The sequence below is a fragment of the Micromys minutus genome, assembly GCF_963924665.1.
Source record: "Micromys minutus genome assembly, chromosome: X".
NCBI lineage: Eukaryota > Metazoa > Chordata > Mammalia > Rodentia > Muridae > Micromys > Micromys minutus.
The window spans coordinates 125,328,034-125,349,435 of NC_137970.1; the positions used below are offsets into that span (position 1 = coordinate 125,328,034).

General features: G+C 35.7%; 1 protein-coding gene across 1 annotated transcript in view; it reads right to left on the minus strand.

Annotated features, from left to right (window-relative positions):
* Window positions 1-21,402, minus strand: part of GABRA3 (gamma-aminobutyric acid type A receptor subunit alpha3) — a gene marked incomplete at both ends in the record, with an annotated part of 207,401 nt that overhangs the window by 44,379 nt on the left and 141,620 nt on the right. Inside the window, one exon of the mRNA XM_080909995.1 lies at window positions 1,246-1,328. Coding sequence (XP_080766121.1) covers window positions 1,246-1,328 — 83 coding nt within the window. The remainder of the gene's footprint in view (window positions 1-1,245; window positions 1,329-21,402) is intronic.

The following is a 21,402-nucleotide window of genomic DNA, read 5'->3' on the forward strand; positions in this document are numbered from 1 at the left end:
GAATGAGTTGTGCCTACAAGGAGAAAATGTTTGTTGTCAAAGAAACTGAAAAGAGATTGTTTAGGATTACCTTATTAGAAAAACTCACAGGTAAGTAAAGTTGAGGAGATAGGCATCACAGCTTCCAAAATTTAGTGTTTTTAGCACAGCAGATACACTATAGTTTCTAATCATTACATGTACATTTCAAAGTTCCTAATGGATGATGTTGAATGCTCTTAACACTAATATATGATACATACTGGAAATAATAAATATGTTAGTTACCCTGATTTAACTATATATAGTATATGTATAAAATAATATATGTATATATATTACACATTTGTGTGTGTGTGTGTGTGTGTTTGAAATTTCATAGGACATCCTATACAACTGTATAATTACTATGTATACAGTGGGATTTTTTTTGTATTTTTTCTTACTTTTTGTCTACTTTTACCCCATTTTTATTATATTTGACTATCACAATCTTCTCAATAATTGAAGCTCTATCAGTCTAGGGATTTTGTTTTATTAATAAATGCATTCCAAGCTCATAGAATAGAGAGTGTCAAACAAGATACTGTATGTAAATATTTGACAAACTAATAATTAATAAATATATCACATATAATTGAGACTTTTTAAATGCAATTTCTATTTCAATATCATTCTGATGTGATTAATGCAGATCTTAATATATTACTCTGATAATAACTTTCTCAAATACTCTTATGCTCCAAATTGCTTTCAGATATATTTAATTTTGATAGTTGTAGTTTTACTTGTAAATGGACTCTCTTTCTACTGTCTACTCTGTAAGAGTTACAACTAATGGGAAGGCAGTATTCTAAAACATGAGCAAACCTCTGCATCTGTCACTCCTCTTAACCATCTACTGTTGGGAACTGAGTATTAGTAAGTGGAGATGCAGGGAGAATGGACATTTTAAAACTGTATGACATATTCTCTTGCCCTTAGGAAGATAACTTTTTTTATTTGTCTTTGCTCTGTCCTCTGGCAAAGGACAAATATTGATGTTTCCATCTAATGATAGAAATTACGCTGAAATAATGGAATAAGATTTGTTCCAGGGTAAGTATTAAAAGCCAAGTCTACCACTCTTGGTCAGTTAGTACTACTTGACCTCATGCTGACCCTGTCCATACCAGCAAGGATTAAAGTCAGTATAACAACTTCTTAGGGATATATTTCACTTCTTCTGGAAACAGATCAGACAAACAAAACTCAGAAAATACATACAGCTTCCAAACTTCAGTGGGCATGCATGCACATCCATGGGGAAATCTTCTAAATGCATAGGACATTCAGCATGTATTGTTAACCTAAAAGGAAGGAAAAAAGAAAATGAAAGAAGGCCAAGATAAATATTAGTAAACATGGAATTCTATTTGCACTCAATAGCAGTAGAGTATTGCTAAGAATACCATGGTGTTTTACTTGTTCATTTTCACCAAGAATAAAGCCTGTATTCTAACAAAGGTTGAATTATGTGAACTAGGGAGTTTCTCAAAGCAGCAGACAATATTGCTTATTTTTGCTTGCAGCTGATATGAGACTATTACCTTATTACATATATATGTACGTGTTTTATATATATATATATATATATATATATATATATGTGTGTGTGTGTGTGTGTGTGTGTGTGTGTGTGTGTGTGTATAACCTAATGGTACTTCCTTAGCTACCATTCAATAAACATATAAACAGTAAGTCCTTCTTATCTGACTCATTTACTCCTGATCACAGCTTTATTATTTCTGAACGAATTCTCAGCAGACTATATTATATGAGTTAATAAATTTAAAGAGTACATGATGAGGGAGAGAGGTATCCAAAGAATATATTTGCTATGGTAACTAACAGAAAGAGAAAAATAAGCCATTGCACACATATATATACACATACACATACACATACATACACATGCATACTACTCCAAAAAATACAAAATTTAGGAAATCAGAAACCTCAAAGGTCAAATCTGAAGAACCTTGAAAAGAATTATAAATAAAAATATCATGCTTAAATTTTTCAATTAAAATATTGATGGGGTATTATTTGTCATATTTATATATTCATTTATTTGCATTAGTCTGTCAAAATAATCTATTTTAATGTTCTGTATGAATTCTCAACAGTCTTTTGAGGTTGATCTGTCATTGGACCCAACTTTATTCCCACATGTGAACACATGTGTGGGTATATGTGTATATAAATGATGCCTACACAGTAAACATTTAGACTTCCTTGTGATCTGGCACCAACAGGTAATTTCTATGTAGTCTTTATAACTTTTGTGTATATGGGAGACAGTTCCTGTCATGCTCATGGTATTTTAATAAGCTGAGAACCTGGTCATCAAGTATAATTGTGTTCATTATTTCAATAGCTTTCTTCTTCACACAGGAATTTTTGCTAGTGGCTTTAAAGGAACCAAATTTTCCTTGGGACCATAATTCCTGATTAATAGAATATCAACAGATCCAACAAAGAAATTTGTTTTGTTTCATGTCAAGGCAATAGAGAAAGGCATGCAAGGAATCCAACATACAGAGTCTCTATTCATTACTCTTCCTAACTATAGTGCTACTATGATAGTGTCAGCTAATAAAATATAAGCAGGGCAATTGTCAGGGCACTGCTGTCCAATATTCCAGTTTTGTTGGAACAAGTGAGATACCAGGAAACGTTCATATTTAGAGTCAAATTGTAGATGTTCTTACATCTAGGAAGAGATGGAAGGTTCAATGTATAATTATTATCACTGCAAAGATAAATTACTAATAATTTGAGCTATTCATAGCATTTTAAATTTCTAAAGCATGTTCAAATTGAGTATTTCCATTTGGTTTTGCTCCTAGCAGTTGTGTCATAGGGACTCTGGTTGCCTGGAACAAAAGTGAATGTTCCCTATATTTGCTCTCCATTGCCTGAATGGTGGCCCTGTAAAGAATATACTGTGAACATCATTGTTATCTGTTTCAGAGAGAAGACTCCAAAGAGTTTGTGTGATTTGCTCAGAAACACACAACATGGAAGACAGGAGCAAAACTAGAGCTTTTGCTACATTTGTTACCTTCTATACATTGGCTTATGGGAAATGTGTTAGTTATGTAAGAAATACTTTATTTACCTGTGGTTACCTTTGGATAAACATTTGTGGTAAAAACAGAGGAGAAAATAAGATTTATAGGCCACAATTATTTTTCTCACAAAAAAGAAACTGGTATAGAAGGAGAAAAATGACAATTACCTATTTGGTCCTCACATTAATATAGAGTAGTAGTTCTGAGCATTAGCCTGGATATGGCATTGGTCTTTTCTTTTGCAGAAAGAGCTCAAAGAACCAAAGAAAACAACACAGCATAGTTTGGCTAATAACAAATTGCCCACACAGGCAGGCTTTTTCTTCTTTACTTAGGTGGGATGGACAAGAAATGGATAGAAAAGCAGATAAGAAAGTTATTATAGATCAGTTCTGTTCCTAATCAGAAATCACTACCATTGCATCTTGCCTTTATAATCTATTTGTTGTGGTCATATTCTCTACATCCAAAAGGCTGCTGGGTAGACATAAAATAATTTCCGCTTGACATTACTCATAAGAGGCAGTATCTTGGAAATAATAATGTAAGTGGATAGAAGGAACACAATTTTCTTTATTAAATCCTCATGGAAAGTTTTCAGTATCCAACAGGAGGAATAGGTTTCTCTGTGAAATATATTTCTCTTGTCTCTGCTTCTGTGAATTGTGAAGTAATCCTTTATACTTTTAAAAATGTCAGATTGGTGGATATTACAGTCTGGCTTAAGAATTGAGGTTTTCTCCAACTCACATGAACATTTTGTAAGTATCCAAGGGATTAGTTAGAACTGAAAAGGTTATTGTCATCATATAGTTCCAACCTTTGTTGCATAAATGACATTCTGAAATAAAAGCCCTGCAGGTGTTTGATAAAGAGCACATACCTCGATGCATTTATTGTCTAGGAAGAATTTGAGAAATGTATACAGTCCCAGCACAACTGATAAAGTTCTCTTAAAGGTACAGAAATAAAAGAATTGTTATGTTCAAACTTCAAATAGAAGGCCTTATGAAACCAGGATTAACCAAGATAAAGTGGAAATAGTAAGAAAAATGAAGTAAAGAATGACATTGTGAAGAATATTATGCATGCTAAAACACAAACTATTGCTTTTGGAACTCTATTGAAACTTGTATTTTTGCTGTAGACTTTTTTCAGTTTTCATATAAATTTTTCCCTTAAATCTTTTATGTTTTTAAAAGAATTTCATACATGAGTATTGTGTTACCCCTCCTGTGTTTGTCCAACTCCCTCAAGACCTCTTCTTTCATTATTAGCATTACAGGCACTGTCTATCTATCCATCTATCCATCCATCCAGTATGTATGTATGTATGTATGTATGTATGTATGTATGTATGTATGTGACAGCATTATCCATAGATAAGTCCCCTAATAGATTATCCAATCCAAAATTATCAGTCCTAAACAGGTATGCTATATGAGCAACACTAAATATCTCAGCTGGCTGCATTTCCTGGAACTTTTTAATGGGCTTTTCAAAAATGAAAGATCAGAGACTCTTCAATGTACAACACTGATATCATAGGATTTCCACCATGATCCAGGATGTTTGGTTTCTTTTATTTCTATGTAAATACCAAAGAGTAAAGAAGTGATAAACCAGGAGACTCTTTCCTTTTGGGGAGGCAAATGCAGATGGGAATTCAAAAGCTTTTAAAGTCAAGTCACAATGGGTATGCCCACACAAACCCTGCAAACCTCATTATTAAAGTGACCTCATTTTATTTGCATTGAGGCACTCTGGTTCCTTTGTAGACCAATTCTTTACTTGAAGCAGATTTTTTTTAATTCCACCTCAGTAATAAGTCAATGATATTGCCATGGCCTCCTAACTTGCCACTATGTACAAAGGCTATTCTCTGTAATCCCATATGCATTCAGAATCAAAGTCTATGCCTATCAAGAGTCTAGAATTATCCTACCATATGCTCATCTCTTATTTATCTTCCCCAGTCACTGGGCTCTGGCTCTTTCCACACTCTCTGAATCTGTGCTGTTTAAGTTGAGTCCTGTCTGCCCAGAATGTTCTTTGTAATTTTTCTTTTGCCATCTTAACTTTATTTAGTATAGACTATATATTGAATTGGATTTTAGCCATTCCACCAAGTAAACAACCCAACTGAACAGACTGTTAAATTCAGACTGATGTAGAGTTCTTTGTTTTTTAGTACTCATAAATCTTCCTTTGTACTTTCTTTAATCTTAGGGTAACTAGTAATTTCTAAAGGAGACCTGCACTGAAATGAACGCTGCTCAGTTTCCTACCCCTTGCCCTATAGACACTGAACTTTATCATAGTCTATCTCAAATCACCTAAGATACATGATATCATAGATTTTTATATTGCTATGTATTGTCTATTTTCTTTCTTTGCTATAGGTTAGAAAATTTTGTCTATTTTTGTGCATGCCCCGAGCTAGCACACTTAATTATTTGATTGTTTTTCATCCACAAAGGTATATATTTCTATTGAAACCTTGAACTGAGGAGCTATGGGTTAGACAACACAGATCTAGAAAACTGTGATTTATTTGTAGTACAGTATCTTTCTTTCTCCTGATAAATTTTTCTTTTTCTCTTTTCTCCCTGCACATAATATATCCTGATTATTATTTTTCCTCCCTCTACTTCTCCCAGTTCTTCCCCAGATCCCCTCCCATCCAGATCCACTCTCTTTCTGTCTCTCATTAGAAAGTAAACAGGCTTCTAAGAGATAATAGTATAGTATAATATAATACAATATAATATAAATAAAACAAAACTAACAGATCACAATTGGACAGAACAAACAAGAAAAAGCGCCCAAGGGAATCTCCTAAAAACATTAAACTGGAAGCCATAATATATATGCAAAAATGTATATATATACATTTTGTTTTATATGTTTTATTATGTATGTTTTGTAATATATGTTACACATATATTTCATATAAAACATATATATGGCTTTTATTATATAATTTATATAAGTTTATTATATATACTGAGATAATATAAAATAAAGAAAAAAAAGGAAAAAGAAGGCCTTTTTAACATGACTTTATGAGAGAAGGAACCTCTAATGATGTCATTGACTTAATTTTCTGTTGGTCAGCTACTGTTGGGCATGCAGCCCACCCTTAAATAAAGGTAGTTTCTCCAGGGAGAGACCCTTGGAGGAAACTAAATTTTTCTTTGAAAGTGACTGTCAATTGGAGATAGCTTCCATGTTAGATATAGGGCATGTGTCCACTTCTCCTAGATTTTACTCTAGGTCCTTGGGCTATACAGTCTCGTGTTCTTGAACACCTAAATATTTTGGAATAGACCATAAATCAAACCAGATATTGATTGGTTGTTTACTCCACAAACTTTGCGTCACCATTGCCCTAGCACATCTTGTAGGCAAGACACAATTTTAGATGATGGATAGATTGATGTTAATTTTTTTCCTTTAGTAGTATGCAGCTGATACCTATGTACATAGGGTAAAGGCTCCATGTAGGTATCAGCTGGATTTCTTCAGGTTCAATAAGTCTAGGTGGTGTCTTCAATGATGGAGCCTTTATGTCAGTTTTGGGAGAGCAACAGCCTGGTTTGTTCCCATTGGAACCCTTGGGCCAGCATCTCAATTGGATGTAACCTAATACCAATACTGGAAGCTTCATTTGGGGCTTTGTATCCTTGATTATTTGTTGATTTCAGTTAGATCACCTTCATATTTGCATATATTTTAGAAAGCATTTACTTTATTAGGCTTCAATACTACCCCCCAATGGCCCTTAATTTTATTTATCTTTCCCCACAATCCCTCTCTCATCCCCTCTCTTCTTGATCCTCCTGTTCAAGTACATCCCTATTTATCCATAACCATCTATATTATTTCTCTTTCCTAGGGAGATCTATCTGCCCCCCAGTCCCTTACTCTATAGCTACCTCTGTAGTTCTATGGATGTAGCTTGCTTGTCATTGATTTAAGACCTAATATACACCTACAAGCAAATGAATATCACATCTGCCCTTCTGGGACTGAGTTACCTCAGTCAGAATGATGTTTTTTCTAGTTCCATCCATTTACCTGCAAATTTCATGATTTCATTTATTTTAATGAGTGCATGATACTCAATTGTGTATAGGAAACACATTTTCTTTATCCATTCATTTGCTGATGTACATCTAAGTTGCTTCCAATTTCTGGCTACTATGCATACAGCCATTTTTCCCCCTAGTCTCATCTAAACTCTCCCAAATATGAACTGTCACTTGTTTCATTGATATTAGCAGTTCTGGTGGGTGTAAGATGAATTTTCAATGTAGTTTTAATTTATAGTTTCCTAATAACTAAAGATGTCAAATATTTATTTATGTTTTCCAGCCATTTGAGTTTCCTCTTTTAATAATTCTTTATGTCTGTAGCTTACTTTTAAATTGAGTTTTTTTGTGATAACCAGTTTTTTAATTCTTTCTTTAGTTTGGATATCAGCTTTCTGTCCAATGCAGGATTAGTGAAGTTTTTCCCATTTTGTTGGGTGCTGCTTTCGTCAAATAATGATGGTGTCCACTGCCATGCAGGAGCACTTCAGTTTCTTTAGGTCTTATTTATTAATCATTGGTCTTAGTGTTGGTGCTTTGTTCTGTTCAGAAAGTCTTTTCCTGTGCCAATGAGCTCATGGATATTCTCCAGATTCCCTTCAATCAGGTTCAGTATATCTGGTTTAATGTTGAGGTCTTTGATATTTGGAGTTGAATGTTATGCAAGGTGATAAATATATATTTATTTGGATTTTTCTGCATAAAGATTTTAAGATTGGCCAGAGCCATTTGGTGTGTAATTCTGGTTTCTCAATCAAAAAATCAGGTGTCTGTGGGTGTGTGAATTTATGCCTGAGTCTCTGATTTTATTCCATTCTCCAATGAGTTTGATTTTGTGTAAATACCATGCTATTTATATTACTATAGTGCTATAGTGAAACTTGAAATCAGGGCAGCTGATACCTACAGCAGTTCTTTTTATTATTTAGGAGTGCCAGATTGTTTTAACTATACCGAGCTTTGTGTTCACATATAATGCTGATTGTTTTTTCATTTCAAGATCTGTAAAAAATTGTTTGGACTTTAATGGAGATTGTATCAAATCTGTAGATTTCTTTTGGTGGGATACCTGTTTCTATCATATTAATTCATATAACCCTTGAGCATGGGTGTCTTTCCATGTACTGATATTCTCTCCACTTTCTTTCTTCAAGATTATTATCTTAATCTAGCATCATTATCAATTGGTGTCTTTCCTAGAATATCAGATACAGAAAAGCCTGGGAAAAAGCAAATAATTTAATTCCCCCATTGATTTTATATATGAGTTAAACAAAAAGGAAGAAACTTCTCCAAAACTACCCAACACATCACATTCCTGACTCAGCACTGCACTCAGCACATGATTGTAAATCACTTATCATCTAAACAGTGAAGATACATTAAGAGCTTGCTATCATTTTGCCCACTTAGAGCTTACATTTATCTATGAGAAGAAAAAAATGGATAAAATAGTAAGTTAGTTATATGTATACTAAAAGGTGCTATGCCCTACAGGAAAACACAAAGACTCGCATACTAAGTATAAGACATGAACTCATTTGAGGCAGAGGAGCACTGAGTATGAAACATTTGAGTAAGAAAGAGGGGACATGAGCAGCAAAAGCAGGAAGAGCAGCAGGTGCAGATGCTCTTGGGTATACCTGTATGTTTTCCCCCAGGAATAACAAGAAAACTTCTACACAAATATTGGAGAGATTAAGATGAAGGATTCCTATAATATAAGCTCTGAGAGGAAAGTGTGAGGCTGGATCGCATAACGCTTTCTAGGACACATAGTTCTTTACCAGGTGAAATATGGATGCATGGGAAGAGGTTCAGTGTAAATGTGACTCAATTTCACTAATGGTTTAGGATCACACTGGTATCTGTGCAAAGAATAAATTAAACTAAGACAAGGGCAAAAGCGAGGGGATGAATTTTTCAATAACCATCATTATTTAAAACTCTCAAAATCTGGGAATAAAAAGGCAATTTTCTCAAGTGAAAAATGGGCTAAATTGCTCAGTCTGAATATCCGACAAAGCTTTCTGCCCATTTTGTTCAGTTTTTATTAAAGATTTTGGCAATTCCAAGAAGGAAAGAACTGTAGGTATAGAGTTTCCACTGGTGATGGTTTTCAACTGTAAATATATCAAAGTACTACTTATGCACTTTACAAATATGAATTGTCTGGCATTTAAATTGTATTGTAAGAAATATATCTAAAAATTAGGCAATGTAAATAACCAAAGATAAAAACTGGAAAATAAAAATCAAAACTCACTCTATTTGAAGTGGCATGCTCATACATTTTCTATATCATTAAGATGCTACTCTTAAAAAACTGCTGTACAAATTCAAAGCAAACACTGAAATAGTGAAATAATAAATGCTGGTGAGCAGATAGAAAGTGGAATTCTGATTCCCCCATTGGGAGCATGCAAGTCAGTACAACTATTGTCATAAACAGCATGGACGGTCTTCAAGAAGTAAAAATGTAATTACCATATGAGCCACCTATACCAGTCCTGAATGTTCAGCTTTAAAAGTTAAAAGCAACACAACAAAGAAACATCAGCATACCCATTTGGGGCACTATCATGACTCTTGATACTAGTCCAATTAAGCAAGTTGCAGAATCAGTCTAGCTGTTCACAAATGGCGAAAAGTATGGTTGAAACTGCTGTGACATACAATTGAGTTTAATGGCAAAAGAAGAATAAAATTCTGTCATTTTTAGGGAAGTGGGTAGAACTGATGAATATCAAGTTAAGATAAATAAGCATGATATTCTCTCAAAATAGGTGCAGAGACAAATGGTATAGATAGAAAACACAGAAATTAATTTATATATTCATAACCAATTGATTTTCATCAATGATACCAAGAACACAAAGAAGAAATAACATTCTTCTCAGGAAACAGCATTATGAAGACTGCAGCTCTATGTACAAAAATGAAACTATATCATTATATCACACCACATACAAAAATAAAGTCAAATCTAATTAAAACCTTAAGCATAATACATAAAACTATGGATTCAGGAGGAAAACACTGGGGAAGTTCCCCATGGCATTATTGTATACAGTGAATATTTGGATATAACCTCCAAAGCACAGGTAAAAAATGAAAACAAAAATAAAATCAGATTAATTGGTTTACAATTTTTAAAAAATTACCACACAGTAAAAAAGCAAAGAAAAACAGTCAACAGAATAATGAGATATCTTATGGAATGGGAGAAAATATATGGAATCATACGTCTTACAGTGGATTAGTCAAAAGTATGATGAACCAAGAAAACCTAATAGCACAAAAATAAAATCTAATAAAGTATGATGAATCTAATAAAGTATGATGGACTCAAATGCATATTTCTCCAAAACATGGCCAACAGTTATAAGAAACACTGTTCAGTATCACTAATCAGGGACATGCAAATTAATACCAAAATAGGCATAGAGAGAAGGCTCCAGTACAAGCCTATTAACCTAATTTCAGTCACTGGGACCCACAGGTTGGAAGGACAGAACTAAGTTGACCTCTGACCTCCACATGCAGCCTTATAGCATGGTACATGTGCTTCTCTTGTGCACTCTCCTCTACATATGCAGAAACTTTAAAAACATTTAACAAAACATTAAAATCATATCGTACAAGAATAACTTCTGCTAACAACACATAAGTTAATAACACATTTCAAACTTGAATCAGTGCCATCACCATGAAATAAGTGAGGTAATGCATTTGATAATTAGCTTGATCATGGCAATTCCCACATAAAGCACAGAAAAACAGGATTTTTATATGTGACAAATGCAAATGAGTTTATTTGTCAATTTACAAAATTACATCCTAAGATTTAAAACTCACTTCTGTTGGCTAGAATGTATGTAATGTGCTTTGCTCGCTAGCATATTTACACATGTGAGTTAAAGCTCTAGTACTGAATTGTATTACGAAGGAAAAATTGCAGATTCAGAAGAATCCAGATTTAAAGAGGAACATTCGTCCCACTTGCTTAATGTATTTCTACAACCTCATTATATGAGTAATATTAAATACTTCACCCATTTCCAACAGCCTGAGGGAGCTTACTTACCAGACAAAAGATATATGTATCAAAATATCAAAGTAAAGCCCTCAAGGTGAAAAGGAAAATAGATTTAGGGAGGAAGGAAGACACAGAATGTGATCATTTAGGGGCATTTATATTCTTATCAATGAGCTAAGTGTCCTAAGTAACTAATTTCTTTTCTATTTCTTGGGATTAAGATGAATTGGTGACTTGTTTATTTAATGTCCTATGACATTCTACTTGGAACCACAGTTTCAAAATGAATACACCTATGAGAAATTATACTCACTATGGTATTTGCTGGACATTACTTTTTACTATGTCATTTATGCAAAGAGTGCTTTTTTGTATGTATCATACTGTGTTTTGCTTTTTTATGGGATTTAAGGGGAGATGCACATATTTTGTCTCTTGAACTAGATTGTATATTATGTGTAAACAATTTGATTTTAGATTAGAATATACTCAAAAGCACTAACACAGTGAGAATATAACCAAGCCCAGTACTATAGAATCTAGGTTCAGAGATCACTATAGTCTCTTCTTGTCCTTTTAAAATTCATATATTGGAACTTATTCACAACATGATAGTATTCATTGGTGTAACCTTTAAAAGGTGAGTAGGTTTTAGGGGCTCTGCCCTCATAAATTGAACTAGGGACATTATAAATTAGGTCAGAAGGAACTTTGTTGGCAACTGTGATTAGGTAAGAACACAGCAAGAAGGCATTAACTTTGAATTGGATAATTTAGGGCAGACAACAAATTTGTTGGAACCTTGATCTTGGACTTATAATTCTCCACAACACTGAACAATAAATTCAGCTGCCTATAAATTACCTGCAGCAGCATTCTTGTTCTAGCTGAACCAATTAAGACTGTGCTCATCTGCCCTTGTCACAAGTGCAGGGATCCTGGTCTTCTTGACTTAATAATAACTCTGGCCTTGCTAAGCCACTGCCCTTTTAAGTATCTTCCTTACACTGCAAACAGTAGGGTTCATTATGCAGAATGCTGTGGAACTAGCTACAACATTTTCATATCTTAAAATGTCCATGCTTACTTAATTCACATGCTTTTATTTAAACTATAAAATTAATATAGATGCAAATGAATAAACTAGATTGTAGTTGCTATGGGAACAACAGCTAAATGATTCCTAGAATTTTGCTAAGTGGAGACACAAACTAAGCAACACCCTAGAGAAAACTCAAGTGTAAAAAATGTCTGGGATGACTCAAGTTCCAAAGACTAAAGAATATTTGATATATGTATATGCCCTAAGTCTTTGTCCAGGAGACAGACCTGCTAAGAGTAGACATGGGACATCCCAATTTAAACTCCTTAGGATAAGAGGGTTCTTGGAGTTCAGTGTCAGCCCCTCTGTAGACATTCTGTCAATTAGACAGGCCTTTTGTAAGTGGATCCATGTGCTCTGTGCTCAGAGCAGTGTGATTTCTAAGACCAAAAAGATGGGCAACACTATCTAGAAAGCAATTGAGTTGTAGGCAGACTCTTTCTGCAAGCACAGACTTAAGGGAAGGATCTGGGATTTATGCTGCAAAAGAAAAGATAGTAAATCACTAATAGCCATTGTCAGTACAGGATGAGTCATTTGAAATATGCCCTCCATACACCCAAAGCAAGCTGCGCATTAGTCACCAGAATCCCAGTTGTCTGCAGACTAACCATTAAATCCTCAAGCTAGAGACAGGAGACTTGACTCAGTGCATGGGCAGAAAGGCCATTCACCTTATCAGGGATTGTAGACTTCAGAGGGAATGCATCTCAGCTCAACAACTACCTCAGAGGTGTAACACTATCCTTATTTTCTGATGTTCTTAATTTTTCCCATTCTCCATTCATCTGCAAATACTTGAGATTTCACAGAAGGATGTTCCCATCTTTGTCCCCTGCCTAAATGCCCATTCATTCTAAATTCACACTTCAAATCCCCTTCAAATCTTTGTTTGAATACTGCCTATGCCATGATACTTCATTAATATCATACGGACAGAGGAAAGGCGAAGACCCAGACAACACAGTACTGGCGAGAACCTGTGCGCCTGCCTGCCCAGCAAGATCCAGAGACCCAGGAACCCGGCGGCATTGGACCTTCTGTTCCCAGCTGATGGCTTCTATGGTGCACAACAGGCACTCGGAACATCTGCCACCAGGAGGAGTGGAGATCAAGGGACATAGGAAAGGTACAAGGGAAAGGTAAAAACCAATCCCTAAAAACAAGATGGCAAGAGGAAAGGGAAAGAATGTACCCCAGGGAAACCAAGACAACCTGGCAACACTAGAACCCAGCTCTCCCATCACAACAAACAGCAGAATGCCAAACAATCCAGAAAAAGAAGACTCAGACTTGAAATCCTACCTCAAGATGATGATAGAGATCCTTAAACAAGAACAGGAGGAAAAGCATAAAGAATTAGAACCTTTTAAAGAAGAAACAAGAGAAACACTCAAAGAACTAGAAGAAAACAGAACCAAAGAGATGAAGGAATGGCAAAAGGAATTTAAAACAGAAATAGACAGAATAAAGAAAACACTACACTAGAGGTAGAAAACCTAAAAAAGAAATCAGGAGTTACAGATGCAAGCATTTCCAACAGACTACAAGAGATGGAAAAGAGAATCTCAAGGGCAGAAGACAACATTGAAAACATAGACAAAACAGTCAGAGAAGATGCAAAAACCAAAAAATTCCTAACCCAAAATGTGCAGGAGATCCAGGACACAATGAGAAGACCAAACCTAAGGATAATAGGAATAGAAGAGGGAGAAGAATATCAACTAAGAGGCACAGTAAATATCTTCAACAAAATTGTAGAAGAAAACTTCCCTACCCTTAAAAATGAGATGACCACGAGCATAAAAGAAACCTAAAGAACTCCAAATAGGTTGGACCAGAAAAGAAATTCTCCCAACACATAATAGTCAAAACACCAAGTGCCCAAACCAAAGAAGGAATACTAAAAGCAGTAAGGGAAAAAGCTAATGTAACATATAAAGGCAGACCAATCAGAATCACATCTGATTTCTCAACAGAGACTATGAAAGCTAGAAGAGCCTGGACAGACATCATGCAGACCCAAAGAGAGCACAAGTGCCAGCCCAAGCTATTATACCCAGCAAAACTATCAATCACCATAGATGGCAAGATGAAGATATTCCAAGACAAAACTAAATTCACCCAATATATCACAAACCCAGCACTACAATGAATTATAGGTGGAAAACCCAATACAAGGAGGGGAAACACCTCATAATAAGAACAAGAAAACTTCTAAGCAAGAAAACCAAAAGAAGAAAGACACACAGGCACAATTCAACCTACAAAAGCAAAAATAGCAGGAAACAGCAACCACTATTCCTTGATATCCGTTAACATAAATGGACTCAACTACCCAATAAAATGATATAGACTATCAGACTGGATACATAAACAAAATCCAGCATTTTGCTAATACAGGAAACTCATCTCAGAGACAAAGACAGACATTATCTCAGAGTAAAAGGTTGGGAAAAAAACTTCCAAGCAAATGGCCCCAAGAAGCAAGCTGGAGTGGCCATTCTAAATTGAATAAAGTAGATTTCCAACCATAAGTTATCAAAAAAGATAAGGAAGGACACTTTTTACTCATTACAGGGGAAATATGCCAGGAGGAGATCTCAATCCTTAACATATATGCTCCAAATACAAAAGCACCCAAATTCATAATAGAAACCCTACTAAAGCTCGAAAAATACATTTTACCCCACAAAATAATAGTGGGAGACTTTAATACCCCACTCTCACCAATGGACAGATCATGGAAACAGAAACTGAACAAAGACACTGTAAAACTAACAGAGACTATGAACCAACTGGAATTAATAGATATCTATAGAACATATCATCCTAAAACAAAAGAAAACACCTTCTTCTCAGCACCTCAGGGCACCTTCTCGAAAATTGACCACATAATTGGTCACAAAACGAGCCTCAACCTATATAAGAAGATTGAAACACTCCCATGCATCCTTTCAGATCACCATGGTCTAAGGCTTGTCTTTAATAACAACAAAGACAACAAAAATCCCATATATACATGGAAACTAAACAAAGCTCTATTAAATGATAGCAAGGTCAAAGAAGAAATAAAGAAAGAAATTGGGTATTTTCTAGAATTCAATGAAAATGAAAACACGACATACTAAAACCTATGGGATGCAATGAAAGCAGTACTGAGAGGAAAACTCATAGCTCTGACTGCTTCCAAAAAGAAACTGGAGAGAGCATACACTAGCAACCTGACAGCACAGTTGAAAGCTCTAGAAAAAAAAAGGAAGCTGATACACCCAAGAGGAGTAGATGGCAAGAAATAATCAAACTTAGGGCAGAAATTGAGCAAATAGAAACAAAAAGAACCATTGAAAGAATGAACAAAACCAAGAGCTGGTTCTTTGAGAAAATTAACAAGATTGATAAACCCTTAGCCAGACTAACTAGAGGGCAAAGAGAGAGTATCCAAATTAACAAAATCATAAACTAATGAGGAGACATAAATTCTGAAACTGAGGAAATTCAAGAAATCATCAGATCCTACTATAAAAGCCTATACTCAACAAGGCTGGAAAATCTGGAGGAAATGGATGAATTCCTAAACAGATAGCAGATAAAAAGTAAAACCAGGACCAGGTAAACCATCTAAATAATCCCATAACACCTAAAGAAATAAAAGCAGTCATCTAAAGCCTCCCAACCAAAAAAAGCCCAGGTCGAGAGGGATTCAGTTCAGAGTTTTATCAAACATTTATTGACGACCTAACACCAATATTCTCCAAACTATTCCACAAAATAAATCAGATGGAACTCTACCTAACTCATTTTTTTGAGGATACAATAACCCTCGTTCCTAAACCACACAAAGACCCTACAAGTACAGAGAACTTCAGACCAATCTCACTTATGAACATTGATGCAAAAATACTCAAAAAAATCCTTGCAACCTGAATCAAAGAACACATCGAAACGATCACTCACCATGATCAAGTAGGCTTCATCCCTTGTATGCAGGGACGGTTTAATATAAGGAAATCCATCAATGTAATCCACCATATAAACAAACTCAAAGAAAAAAACGACATGGTTAGCTCACTAGATGTGGAGAAATCATTTGACAAAATCTAACACCACTTTATGTTAAAAGTCTTGGAAAGAAAAGGAATCCAAGTCCCATACTTAAACATAATAAAAGCAATACACAACAAACCAACAACCAACATCAAACTTAATGGTGGGAAACTTGAAGCAATTCCACTAAAAGCAGGGACGTGAAAAGGCTGCTCACTCTCCCCCTACCTATTCAACATAGTACTGGAATTCCTGGCCAGAGCAATTAGACAGCAAAAGGAAATCAAAGGGATACAAATTGGAAAGGAGGACGTAAAAACATCACTATTTGCAGATGACATGATAGTGTACTTAAGGGACCCCACAACTTCCAGAGAACTCCTACAGCTTATAAACAAGGTCAGCAAAGTGGCTGGATATAATTAACTCAAACAAATCAGTACTCTCCCTATATTCAAAGGACAAACAAGTGGAGAAAAAAATTAGGGAAAAGATACCCTTCACAAAAGTCACAAAACCTATGAAATACCTTGGTGTGACTCTAACTAAGCAAGTGAAGGACCTGTATGACAAGAACTTCAAACCTCTAAAGAAGGAAATCGAGGATGATCTCAGAAAATGGAAAGATCTCCCATGCTCATGGATTGGAAGCATCAACATTTTAAAAATGGCCATCTTACCAAAAGCAATCTACAGATTCTATGCAATCCCCATCAAAATTCCAACCCAGTTTTTCATTGAGTTGGAAAGAGCAATGTGCAATTTCATCTGGAATAACAAAATACCTAGAATAGTGAAATCCATCCTTAACAACAAGATAACATCTGCAGGAATCACTATCCCTGACCTCAAGCCATATTACAAGGCAATTGTGCTGAAAACTGCATGGTACTGGTACAAAAATACGCACGTGAAACAATGGAATAGAATAGAAGATCTAGAAATGAGCCTCATGTATATGGTCACCTGATTTTTGACAAAGAAGCTGTAAACATTCGATGGAAAAAGGACAGCCTATTCAACAAATTGTGTTAGTCCAACTGGCAGTCAGCATGCAGAAGAATGAAAACAGACCCTTTCTTATCTCCTTGTACAAAGCTCAAGTGTAAGTGGATCAATGATCTCCACATTAAAGCAGGTACACTGAAACTATTAGATGAGAAAGTAGGGAAAACCTTAGAAAACATAGGCACAGGAGAAAATTTCCTGAACAGAACACCAATGGCTCAAGCTCTAAGGTCAAAGATTAACAAATGGGACTTAATGAAATTGCAAAGTTTCTGTAAGGCTAAGGACTTCATCAAGAAAACAAAACAGCAGCCAACAGAGTGGTAGAAGATCTTTACCAACACCACATCAGATAGAGGACTAATATCCAAGGTATACAAAGAACTCATATAGCTAGACACCAGAGAATTAAACAACCCTATTAAAAAATGGGGTACAAACTTAAACAAAAAGTTCTCAATCGAGGAATATTGAATGGCTGAGAAGCATCTAAGGAAGTGCTCAGCATCCTTAGCCATCAGGGAAATGCAGATCAAAACAACCCTGAGATTCCACCTCACACCAGTCAGATTGGCCAAGATCCAAAACTCAGATGACAGCAGATGCTGGTGAGGCTGCAGAGAAAGTGATCCAACCCCTCTGGAAATCAGTCTGGCGGTTCCTCAGAAAAATAGACATAGTACTACCTGAAGACCCAGTTATTCTACTTCTGAGCATTTATCTAGAGATGCTCCAACACAGAACAAAGATACATGTACCACAATGTTCATTGCAGCTCTATTTATAATAGCCAGAAGTTGGAAAGAACCCAGATGCCCTTCAGTAGAAGAATGGATACAAAATTTTTGGTATATTTACACAATGGTGTACTACTCAGCTATCAGAAACAATCACTTTATGAAATTCCTAGGAAAATGGGTGCATTAAGAGAATATCATCCTGAGTGAGATAACCCAGTCACAAAAGAACAGACATAATATCCAGTCAGTGATAATGGGATACTAACCCCAGAAAGCTCTGAACACCACAGAAACAACTCACAGACTGTGTGAAGCTCAACAAAAACAACAACAAAAGACTATATTTTAATTAAAATAGAACTGTATCACATCGCCCTTTCCTTCCTACAGCCCTTCCTAGTCTCTCTCCTATCCCTTCAAATTAATAGCCTTTCTATATTATTGTTACGTGTGTGTGTATGTATATGTACCCACAAATACTTAATTACAACCTTAAAAAATATCATACAGACATTATGATTTCTTCCAGCTCTAAGAGATAGCAGAGTACTTTGTACAAATATTATAACCCTTGACAGATAGATCTGCATGGGTAGCTTCTGACAAAAGAATTTCTGTCTATTATGGTAACATCCCTAGGACATTAGTTGACACAGAAAATCATTGCTATGTGCTTCTTCACACTCAGCATGTCACTGCACCCAGCACACAGTGCCATTTATGACTGATTTCTGCTCTTTATTCATTCTTTCCTCATTCTAAGCTTTCTGGATCTCCAAATATGCCATTCCATCTCTTCTATATTCTTGCTGATGTTCATTACAGAGAAGCTCACCAAATGTGGTTCAAAGAATAAGGAATTGTAGGTAGAGTCCCCTGGAACAAAAGCCTTTATAAAAGGGTGCTGTATGAAGGAAATCTATCAATGCTTCGTTGCCTTGATTATACTAAATTCCATACTATTTAAAATCCTGTCCAAATTCTTCCCCTGGTTCCTGGTCATTTCAGAGGCATTCTCTGTAACGAAAATTCAAGTGCAAGGTACTTTTTACTTCTAAACTAGGAAGAGAGGAGCATTTCTATTAAGGTTTAGGGGAGGAAGTTCCTGGCAACATGCAGTTTTTAACATTCAAACAATCTACCTTTAACACATCCCAAGTACATTAGCAAAACTGACCCAATCATACAATCAAAAGCATGAAAGAAGGAATCATCATCTCAGCATGATAGATATCATCTCTCAGTTCATTCAAAACACCACTTTCCTCTTGATGACTCCACATGGAGACAGCAGTGACTATTTCCTTTGTATTTTTCAGCTAAATATAGGAAACTATTGCTGCATAGCACATCACATAAAAGACACCTTGTACAATGTATTCCATTTTATAAACCCCCACTGTGTGAAAGCTCTGCTGGTTTCCAGACCTGAACTTCCCAATGCAGCTCATCATGACTAGCTCATATTCATTTCTTAAAATTGGTCCCCAAGCATCATTGTACTTCAAGAAGTGGTACACAGTACTGTGAGAGAAAGTCTGCTTTAACTTTGGGTGTCAGTATCAGCTCTTCTTGTGTTGTAACTTTGGAATAATGAAATTGTGATTTCTTTAGTATAAGTTTGAGGATATCAACAACAAAATAAAACCTTCAGAGAGAGTGGCCACAGTTCTCAAACCTTGTCATATTTACTATTGCCAATGGCTTTAGTGTCCAGATATTGCAATGTTCTATGTCATTTTACAGGGAATAGTCTAGGAACTATCTTAATGCACAATTTATTTTCTTAATCATCATCATAATGCTTCACTATGAAAATCAAATTCAGGTCTTTTGAAAGAACAGCTTCTGAACTAACTTTCTAGCTATAATGATTTTAACATTTTTTCACTATGTCACTAAGACTGGCTTTGAAGTTATAATGCTCCAGTCTCAGACTCTCAAGTGGTAAAATTAGAGAAACATGTGAGAGATCTAGCACATCAATTACAAAAAAATCAACCAAAAATCCCCAACAAAAATAATATTTCCCCGTAATTATAAAATAAAGGTATTCTGTATGTCATAATGAAATACTTCCAGATAGTAGCATCATTTGACTATATTTCTCTCTTCCCTTTCTTTTTTTATTTTTGAAATTAAAATATAATCACAGTTTTCCCCAAGTTACTACAAGATTTAAGGTAATACAAGTAAGTGTCTGGCATGTGGTAGGCATCCAGTACTGTGCAGCTGTCTGAAGTTTTGAGTGTTATGAGGTGAGTACTTCATTGTCCCTTCACTTCGATATACCATGATTATACTCTCAGAGTGCTGTATCTAAAGGGTAAATATGTCCGGTGTATCTAAAGGGTCTGTTTGATTTTGTTCTCTGCAATCAAATTTTCCATAAATCCCCACCATTGTTCTGACAGCATATCTTGTGGTGCCTTTCCCCAAGCCAGGCCACAAGTGTTTCTGATCTTTAGTGTATTACTACTACCTCAACCCCTGACATCACAGGTGACACCTTGCTATAGCCTTTCTCTATTATTTTAACTGTCTCTTAATATAATTTACTATTATACATATCTGAGAACAAAGTTTAAAAATGATTTCTCACAGTGATACATGCCTTTCATCCCAGCACTGGGAAGAGAGAGGCCAGTTTATGACTATGAGTTCAAAGCCAGCTTAATCTACATAGGCATTTCCAGACTGCCCAGGCTATACAATGAGATCATATTTCAAGAGAAAAGACAATTTCTTGTGGGATTTACTCTCAATATCCAGTAGGCTGATTTTGTCCCTGCTACAGTCTTACTGTACTGGCTAGTTTTATGTCACTTTAGCACAAACTAGAGTCTTTCAGGAAGAGGAAACCTCAACTGAGAAAATGCTCAGACCAGACTGGCCTGTGGTCAACCTTCTGGTGTATTTTCTTAATTAATAATTGATGTCAGAGGCTGGTGCCACCCTGGGCATGTGACCTTGGCTTGTATAAGAACTCAGGAAGCCCTGAGGGCCAGCAGAAAGAGTGGAAACAGGCAACCTCGGTAGGTAGAAGGTGGGGAGACCCACTAGCATGTACCAGAGATCAGGGAGGTGAGAGACTCTCAGGACTCAAAGGTAGGGGGACCTTGGAGGAAGTGCTCTACAGTGGGGAGAGGGAACTTGTAGAGTCCACCTCCAGTGGTCAGGACATCAAGTGGAGGGATGGGGTTGCCGTCCCACAGTCAAAGGCTCTGACTCAGAATTATTCCTGTCTGAAGGAACTTCAGGGGAAAAATAGGGAAGA